The sequence below is a fragment of the Orycteropus afer genome, unplaced genomic scaffold (assembly GCF_000298275.1).
Source record: "Orycteropus afer afer isolate SDZICR_OR568_19922 unplaced genomic scaffold, OryAfe1.0 scaffold00383, whole genome shotgun sequence".
Lineage (NCBI taxonomy): Eukaryota > Metazoa > Chordata > Mammalia > Tubulidentata > Orycteropodidae > Orycteropus > Orycteropus afer.
In genome coordinates, this window is record NW_006921970.1 from 2,059,115 (window position 1) to 2,069,729 (window position 10,615).

General features: G+C 35.9%; 1 protein-coding gene across 1 annotated transcript in view; it reads left to right on the plus strand.

Annotated features, from left to right (window-relative positions):
* Positions 1-555: 555 nt before the first annotated feature.
* EPHA3 (EPH receptor A3) overlaps positions 556-10,615 on the plus strand; it is a 615,096-nt gene continuing 605,036 nt past the window's right edge. The window contains exon 1 of the mRNA XM_007953272.1: positions 556-643. Coding sequence (XP_007951463.1) covers positions 556-643 — 88 coding nt within the window. The remainder of the gene's footprint in view (positions 644-10,615) is intronic.

Consider the following 10,615-nt stretch of genomic DNA (forward strand, 5'->3'; position numbering starts at 1 on the left):
TGTTTTGCTTTTAAAGACTCTCATTCTCTCAATATCAAAAATTTTCCTAGCATTTATTTCTTTTCCACTCACATTTCCGTATAACATTCCTAACAGAGTTTCTTTTTTTCTTTAGGGAATTAAGCTACAGAGCAAGTATAACAATGAAAGGGCAGCTTTTCATTGCAAATAAACACAGGTTGTTTTTCCTCTCCCCTACAGTACCCTCTACCACTGCCCCAACACAGCGTATGGATTTCCCATCCCATTGGCGACACCACTCACCACCATTTCCCACCCCTCCTCCTTAGCAGCTCTCTACTGCAGCTCTAACTGCGAGTGGTGGATTGCCCTGGTTTCCTTCGTCGCTGACATACGACGGCACTAGGACCCAGCGAGGTCCCTGAGCGAGGTTCGCCGAAAGGCAGCCAGACTCCTCCTTATCTCCAGTGTCAAACTTGACATCAGCCTTCGAGCGGAGCATGGTAACTTCTCCAGCAATCAGAGCGCTCCCTCGCACATCAGTGGCATGCTTCATGGAGATATGCTCCTCTCACTGCCCTCTGCACCAGCAACATGGATTGTCACCTCTCCATCCTCTTCCTTCTCAGCTGCTCTGCTCTCAACTGCGTGGGTGAACTGACTCTCCAGCCCTCCAATGAAGGTAAGCCAGGTACCGCAAGGCACACAGCCTTGCCCCGCGGGGCTAACACTCTCCAAATCACGTTCTCTCCGAAGCCTTTGCCCGTCGTTAAGATGCCTCAGAAAAAAGCCGTTTGCTCTGAGAGTAAACTAAAGATGTGCTTTTGTTTTCGGCTATCTTCTAAAATACTTTATGAGACGATTTTGGCTTACCTAAACCTTTAAAATGTGTTTTTAATCTGATACCAATTCAAGCAATTACCTCGTTTGCCATTTTTAAACAGAAAGGGGGGGGGGGAAGCCCTCCAGTTTTTACAACCCAGTATGTTAATTGCCAAATAGCCAAGGCAGTATTTTATTTTCTAATTATGACCATGTGTACTCTGAGAAGTTTTAAAAGAAAATCCAACCCTCCTCTCTAGATTCTTTAGAATGTTTAAAGGTAATGACAGGTTGTCTCTCCTTGGGACCATGACATTTATGAATGGACTAAGGGAAAATCAGTTTGTTGAAGCAGAGGGGTGTGTGTGTGTGTGTGTGTGTGTGTGTGTGTGTGTGTGTTTATGTTGCAAACGTTGTACTGAAGTGGAGTGCATCCCACCAGACGATGGCTTGCTTTCTGGTACAGGTTCTAACGAGCAGCATATGCTACATTAACATAAGTAATATTTGCAGGAATTACAATAAGCTTAGGTTGGATTCTCTTTGTTTAAGGGCTTATATACAAATAGGAGATTGTATTTAATGAATAGTAAATAGCTCCTGGGTAGGTATAGTAAATAAATGAATAGCAAATTAAGAAAAAATATCCATATGGAGTGAATGGCATCTTCTTGCTGTAAGGTTATTTTTCTTTTCTTAATGGGCTTTCAGCCCTTTTTCAATGAATTAAAGTTCAGTCCTATTATTAATGATATCTATATTTCCTATAAAATTGTGTATTACATACTTAGATATGTTGTCTGATTTCTGTATATCTTTTGTGATCTATTCCTAATGCCTAGTGAATACAATCACCAACTCAAGACAAACTTCTCTGAATAACTGACTGTTTTAAAGATATAGGAGGAAAGCTTTGATTTTGAAATTATAACAATAATATTTTGCATTTTATGTTAATTTAGCAAATTAATGTGCAAATGCCAAATTATATATCGATCACTAAAAATACATATTGTCAATATAGTAATACTGCTATATAATGTATATATCACTTAAAACACATATAGATACACAATAAAAACCCAAAATGTTTAAAAACTTTTCCACTAAGTATAAAAACTGTCTTTCATATTTGGTGACCTATTTTCACTTCTCATAGAGCAGTTTAATTTCTTTCTTTCCTTAGTGACTGCCTTTATCAATTTGGCAGATTTCACTAAATATTTCTGTATCATTATTATTTGGGAAATTGAAAATTCCAAAATATAGGTATCAAGAAAATCATCTTACCCACATTATATATATATAACAAACCAAATTAAAGTGTTTATTTGAAAATAATGTCGAATCATTCTTCATGAATGAAAGGCAAGACTAGCCATTTATATGATGAGTAACTTATCAATGTTTTAAAAATCTTTTTTATTCTTTTTGAAGATATTAAAATGTTGACAATAACTATTAACTAGAAAAATCATATTATTGTTGCCACATTGATATGATAAATTATATTTTTATAAATGGAATGTTTATAAACTATTGAGATAATGGATTTTAGTAAATTAATAATGCATAAAGTTGAGAGTCAGTATTTTTGTGGAAAACATAACCTTTAAGTAAATTGCAAAGAAAAAATGACTCTTTAAGCTTATTCACACCTACATAAAATTAATGAATATCAGTTTAATGAAGCAAGAATAATCAAATGTAAATCGTTCTTAAGCCACACTTGGTGTATACTTTGGTACAAAATGTATAAAAATCTATAGGTACACTTTAACAGTATATATGTGTAGGAAGGTTAATATATTTAGAAAACTAACATAATAACCCCTAATTTCCTTGGATAAAAGTTTCTCTATACATTGTTCATGGGATCAATCTTCCCAGATCTTGTCCTATGTGTAGCGTCTCTTTTCCTTTCTCAGGTTATGAAGGAACAATTGAAACACAGTTTTAAAAGAATGATTTAACTTAGACAATATTTGAGTGAGTTTTTAAATATCAGTCCAATAGCTTGACTCTTAGTAGTTGAGCTGAACACAACATGCGATGTGAAAATTCCAAATAAGTGCCAAGGTTTCCATGCAATTCTTCTCACAAAGTAATTAGAATAGAGAACAATACTTCTGAAAATTCATGTGTTCTGGAGGAAGTAATAATAAAATTATATACATTAAAATAGCTTTTTCATTTTTTTTAAAATGAAAGCAAAATTCTTGGTTACATTTAAAATACTGTACTCATATTTTTTCTCAACATGATAGAAAAATGTACTACAATATATTCTGCAATCTATTATAAAGTTAGGCATGATGGAACAAAAAGAAAACAAAGCCAGGCCATTGAATTAATTGTTAATAAATGTGGCATTATGTACTTTTAAAGAACTGTGATTTGATAATCATGTATAAATATTAAAATGCCATGGGTCCATGACAGAAAAAAATAACTTAGCAACAGTTTATTCTGAATTTTTCTTAATACAAATAATGTTCTAATGCTTTGAAGAAAAATGATTCCTAGTGAAACGTTCTGTCACTGGCCTCCACAATGACATTAGGCATTCATAATTTCAGTTATAACTGAAAAGAAGAATTGTACTAAAGAGAAACTTTATAAACCTGAATGAAACTTTATTAAAATCTTATCAATCTTCTTTGGCAAGAACATCAAGAAAAGCTTTCCGATGAAAAATTAACACTTGTCATGGGAAAATATGATTGCTATATTATTAGAAAAGTTCATGTATTTTTTTTCCCTGTTTTCATCCTACATGGACTCTGAGAATGGTAAATAGAAATGTTTGGAAAGAGGGTAACGCTAAAGATAAAGTGAAGTATCAACTGTTAGTTCAAGCTCTTTTGGGACTGGATATAGTACTCTCTTTGAATACAGTTCTACGGTTGAAGCAGTCTGAGGAAGAATGCACTGCCCTTAATCAGTACAAAATACATTAAATCATTTTTTTATCTAAAAGTATTCATAAATTGGATAAGCATTAACCATAGAGCTCTTCTAATGAATATCAGATATTTCAAACCAAAAGTTATTAAAAATAAAATCTATATTTTATCCATTACTTATTTTTGAAGACTGTTTTTGATGTGGATGGGATACCATTTCTGTGAAATGATTTTTCTGTACATAAGCCTCCTAAGTCTAGAGGAGACTATTTGACTGTTCTGAAGCTTAAAAGTAAAACTTACAGATGAACACTTTTGAGCATTAGGTAAATATTGGAGACAATCAGCATCTAAATAATGGATTTTTCCTTTTTTTAATAAAAATTTACTATGAGCTGGCATCAGTTTCCATATATAAACATTTAACCTCATGGTAAGAATATACTGTGCTTGAAATATTAATAGAGAACTACACTATCATATCATCTTTATAGGTGTTTTCTTTTTGAAAGAGGGTCTACATTTGCTTTTAATAGCATTTGTTCATGCTAGACTAAATAATTGAATGCATTTTACATTTTTGTAATTTAATAGCTTCCCTAATAGCTCAACCCTACCCCCCACCCCCCAATCCTCAATCAGTTATAACTGGGCTATTTACCCTGGGTAGGAGAAACCTTAATTTCACTATTTTATAACCCACAACAGTTAACACTTGACCTAGGTCATTAACAGGATTATCAGCAAATTTGTTTAAGCTTTTACTGACGACCTGAATTGCTAGGATAATATTTTGATGGTGCCGGAAAGAAACTTCTTGTAACCTCTCAAAATCTATCATTAATTTAATTCATTCTGAATCTATACCTTCCTAAATACTACTGTTGATAGTAGTAATTCAACTGAGGAAAATTTCCATTTTGATACCCAGTCATCCTACTTTTATTCACACATCATACCATTCCAGTTTTTGTCATAAATAATCAATTCAAAACCTTATAAATACTATATTACTTAGCAATAGTAATACATTCATAACTAGGAACTATCTTCATTAAAACTATCAACATTTTCAATTTTATACGCTTTGTTTATTAATGTACAGCTGATGTAATAATATTCTGGCTATTTTAAGGTAAAAAAGTCAACTGGACTGACATAACTCAGAAGTGACTGGAACTATAAAAGGCAAACTACATATAATAAAATGTCATTCCATGTGTTTGATAATGGTTATATTTTATATAAAGTTGCCTTTTCCATGGAATGCTTGAAATTGGGAGAATGTAAAACTAATATAAAAAATTTAAATGTTGTACACAATTAGAACTCAAAGGTAACATTGATAAGTGGGTTTAAAGAAGTTTCTTGTGGAGATTTTTTTTTTTTTGAATACTTGGATTTAATTATAGTTTGTTCCTTGCACTTTAAAAAATTTAGTAGATTTCACCTTGACTTTTAAGTAACATATTTTTAAGGAATGGATTTAATAAGATTCTTTGTTTATAGATAACTAACATTTTAAAATTCAAATTTTGGTGTGTCCTTAGAGGTACTATCACTTTTAATAATCTCTCACAGTTTTTCTTTGTATAGATCCTTAAATGTTAAAAATGTTTTAGAAATTTTAGAATATTTCTGAAATAAAATATATGCAATTTTAAAATTTCAAATAATCAGTTACATATGCAAAGGATTTTTAAAGGCAAAACATATTTCCACAGTGTATTTGATTTACTAACTTCAGTGCAAATGGAAACAGCACAAAGTATCCTTGAGAGTTACATTTCCAAGTTATAAAATCTTCAAAAAATATACTAATAAAACTTTCCACAAATCATCAAAACTTGATAAGTTCTTATGGACATTTACTTACCAAGAAATCTGTCATGTGGACTACCTTTGATTTTAGTCATATTCCACTGATTTTGTTTGGCATACTAGATACAAGGGGAAATATGTACTTCTTAGAAGACCACTGAGTTTTACAAGTCATTTTCTGTCAAGATTCTCCACTTTGTTATTTAATATGCACATTTTTCCTTTAAAAATATTTAAGAAACCTTTTTCTTATAATTCCTGTCTGATGAAAGATTTAGAAGAACAGATGCAGGTGTCCCTTTTTTGGTTCTGTTTTTGGAGATCTGGATTTTATCACTAGGGAGGGTCAAAGCAGGGCTTTTACCAAATGCACAAGTAGCTTTCCACAGATTGTTCAAATAAAGGGTTGACTGGTGGTGTGGAACATTGATTATATGATTCAGCCAGGTATACCAAAGTCTTGGATTAGAAACTTACTTTTCAAACAATTTGAATACCTTAGATTATGCCAGTTTAGCAACTTTTGAGGGTAGTGACATTTATAAAATGTAAAGTATTCTAAACCTACAAATTAATCAATCTCAGAAAACACTTCTAATCTGGGGATATAGGTGGGCCCCATAATTTCTCTCTCTACATCTGTCACCAACTGCCTGCTATCAGGTAGATCTTGGAGGCTATCTCCAGGCAAACACATATTAGCAAGCTTTAGTTTTTTTCATCCTACCAGCTTGATTTGAAATTAAAAAGTGTTGTCCATCACAAAGAAAAAAAAATCTTTACAAGTGAAAATATAATGAAATGTTGAACAGAAACATGTAAAGATAGAGAAGTACAAAGGATTTAAAACCAAGGTTAATATATATATAAATCTTGTTTTGTAATAAAGATGTTTATCACTTAAAATATCTTGGTAATCAATTTTTTATTAAATCTGTCCTGAACACTTAAAAATAAAAGGATTGCGCTTACTTGTTTCTCCTCTCGATTTTACACACTTTGATTTTTTTTTTTTTTTCCCCCTAGAAGAATATATTTTCTTCAGGGAAGTTTGAAGGGTGTAAACCAAAGAAGGCTTCTGCTTTGAGGTACTTGGGCAAATGCATGTGAAGGATGGATGGATTAAAACCAGTGCAGGAAATGAAGCCTCAAATTTGGAGTGATGTTAATAAACTGGAAGTCCTAAAAGTGGGCTCCCCCTCCCCCCACTTTTCATTTTCTGTATTAAGTCCTGCTGCTTCAGTCAAAGCAAAGGGTGAAAATCCACATAATCCAAAACAACATGGTGAAGTCAGAATAGCAGGCGAAGTAGGAAGGGGAATACAAGTGGAAGCACTATACAAACAAACTGCTGAGAATAATCTTAGCCAAGGACATGGGTGATCACAGGAGGAGATGACGGCGCTTCTTTTCCTTCGCGTTACACCCCCAACATTTGATATACAATAGTGATTAAATTTCATATATTTACCCTGAAACATTTTAGCACGAAGCCGTGTTTTACTGGTAGTGACTCTGTGATGTGGCAAAGAGGGATGAGCAAGGGCTCCTCTCTACCACCACACCCACCATTAAGCCGTCTGAACCACAAACTATTCTCCGCTAGGAGACGGCTCAGTAATACTAGGTATAAAATGGAATCTCCCAACATTTGTTACTTTCCCACCTGTATCAGATTAAAAATCAATAAAAACTCAACTCTCTTCTGGGAGCCTAGACTCCAGCCCCGTCCGTGGGCCTTTGAGTTCTTTGTGCGCGAGTCTCTCCGCGCCAGGTAGCCAAAGCGCGTTTTCGCCGCGTCTCCCCGGGGTAGGGGCTGAGCGGGAGCGGGAACCTGTCCGAGAGGAGGTACCCTGCTGTTTCCGATTTATTTTCGGCGGGACAGTCTTGGGAGCTTTCAGCCGAGGGCAGAAGGCCGGAGCAAGGCGAGCGCGAGTGCGAAAAGTTAGGCGGAAATGGGAGCTGGGGGAAGGCTTGGGGCTAGCGACAGGCAAACGTGCGCCCTCTGCCTGCTGCCGCCGCACTGCGGGCGCCGGGTGAGCGCGTCTTCCCCTCCTGCCACCTAGCAGCCCCTTACCTGTGGGTCCGCGCCACTCAGAGAGCTGAGGATCGGATCGCCCGGGCGGGTACTAACCTGGACAATCAACCTTGTCAGGAGATCTGTTTCCCTCCCCGCACTCCTCCGCTCCCCCACAGCAGCAAGCCTGTTCTCCTCAGCCAGCCTTTTCAGTTTGGCCTACCAGGTGGCGTGATCTCCTTGCCTGGCTCACAAACCCACCAGAACGAAAGGAGAAAGGGAGGCAGGTCATTCGGCCTCCCACAACTCCCTGTAGAGTTGGGGAGGCGCAGGAACCGCCCGGGACGCCCAGTTCTGCTAACCGTAGTCAGCCTCTTAAGCCCTAAATCTCGAACCTTTTGCGATTTGCTGATCTTTTGGTCGGCCTTTTCTTCAGCCGCTAGACTAGAGAACTCTTTATTTCAGTTTTCTTTAAAGTGCACTAAAGCCACCTTTTGCAATGCCTAATGAAAGGCGAGGGAATGCTCCATAAACTTCATCTGGTTCGTAATCAAAAGTCTGTTTTTCCTCTTTTTTTTTTTTTCTCTTCTTTTCCCTTAAGCCCTGTATCTAATTGTCACCACTTAATTAGTTAAGCACTTGGATATTCACCGAAAGATCAGTTGTTCCAAACCAGCCACTCTGCTGGAGAAAGACCTGGCATCTTGCTTTATTTTGGAGGTGGAGGAAGGCTTATGTGTAAATGGCAAGAGAGGAGTTCTAGAAGATGCTATCCAGGTAGGTTAGTAAGATGATGCTAAAGTTTCTGTGACTGGTAGAAATTCCGTGGTTATCATTAAGATAGAATTGTTCAATTCACTGGATTCCAAGACTGAATACATACATCCTCAGCGTTGTGGAGCCTAACATTGACATGATAGTTGCACAGTATTTCACTGTGTTCATCGACCTAATTTAATCATTATAGGCGCCCTGTAAAATAGGTATTATGATATCTCCCATTGCAACGCTGAAGAACCTGAGCAAACTAATAATAAAATAGTAACTGAGCCAAATCCTCTCTCATCTTTTGACTTTAACCCCATTTTTTTTTTCCCCTCTGCATCCAAATCCCTGTGAAATTAGGTAGGCATCCTTGTATTCGGGAAAAGCACTAGTGTCTCAACCTTAATCCAGTAACTATTAATTTGTCTTGTGATTTTGCAAGATGAATTTATAAATAAATTATTGAGGTGAAAACTGAAGGAAACCACATAGGTAAGAGTACTTTAAAAGTGCAAACTCTTTACTATCATAAGCTACGATTAAGCTACATGGATCTGAGACTGCAGTTTCAAGGCAATTTGATGTGGGCAGAGGAATAAAAAAACATTTCTGTGACGCCTTTTTTTTTTTCCCAAAAAACATTTCTACTTATTTTTCTTTCCTCACACCCATACCCTCCTTTCCTCACCCTCTAAATTAGATTTTCTCAAGAATTTCACACGCAGAAATTGTGAGGCAATTCTCAACAGAATATGAATATGATAATTCAGGGTTTTATATATTGAAAAGGAAGTGTGAATTAACTATTGAGGTTGTCAGGTCAGTAATGGGGTGGGGAGTAGAACTAGTCTGAAAATTCTATTTTAGGCCTATAGCAATTATTCCCCATTTTAAAAATAATTTGTAATTACTTTATGTAAGTAGAGAAAATAAATTGTGGGAATTTATCACCTCTTTAATAAAAACACCTATACTTTACTTTAGTGAAACCTTTGAGAAAAGGTAGCCAAAATAAAGTTTTAAAGTAGCAAATTAAGTTTAGGACAATTATAATTTTCATGTGGGCATTTCAGCACATATGTTTTGCATTAATTGCTGTAATAAATTCTGTTAACCTGGCAGAGAGCAAAATAACATATTGATGACATCAGGCTTCCAATTCAGAAAGCTGTTTTTAGTGTCTTGCATTTTTCACTGTGACATGCATACAAGGTTTGCTAACATGTTATCCTTTATGTTCCCAAGGAATTATCCAACAATTTAAAATACTGGCACATTCTCCATGAGCAAAAGTAAAGTTTTAGCAAAAGACATTTTTTCCCCTTGCTTCTGGAGAATTCAAGTCAGTGGCTCCTTTCCTTAATATGTCATTTTTTAAATTCATATTTGAGTTTGTAGAAATCAAGAGAAACATAAACTTTAGAGTTGCCTATTCTTTTAAGACAAAAATCTTGACTGATTACACAGCTGGGCCTCAAAAGGGACCACTAGAGAAAGGGTGAATTTTATTGCTAATAAGACTATTTAATAAACAAAAATTTCTTGATATTTAACTTTGTATATCCATTGCATGGAGGTTAACTTCGTATTCAAATAAGAAAGATAGAGGTATTGACCATACATGTTTAATAAAGAATACAATTCCTTCTGTTAGGTACACATATAAGATTTAGCATTTAAAATTTTCCCTGTGATAAAATTGATTGGTTTCTAATCAATATGAAATTTAAATCTTCCCTGTCTATCTCAGGGTAACTACAGGAAAGAGAACAGCTTGTTAGTAGTTAACACATTTATTTCCAGATTTTCAAACCTAATTTAGCACTGGATAAATGTACCAGAGAGAAGAGCAATCAGCTGAAGGGATTAGGTGAGGAGAGGAAACTCAGACCCGCCCAGAGTAGCATGCCGGAAGAGCAGGAGAAAGGGGATAAAAGGCAGGAACCTGGATAGAGGAGCAGTCAGCCCCAGGGACAACACAGGGACACCCAAAGCAGCAGGCCAGAAGAGCAGGAGAAAGGGGATTAAAAGCCAGGAAGTCAGACAGAGGTACAGTTAGCCACAGGGACACAGGTGAGGGTGATACGAGAGGTCTCCAACAGCAAGACAAACTTGTCTGTCTGTTTGTCCTACTGTGGTGACATGTAGATGTGAGGTTTTTTTTTTTTTTTTTTTTTTTTTGGGGGAAGATTTACAGAGAAAATTCACTTTTCATACAGCAGTTCACATATATTTTGTCTCATGTCATTGACCAAAATTTACAATGCAGCAGCTCCCCTCCCACTTCCTCCCCATAGTTACCTCCTCCCAGTGTCCATCCCTT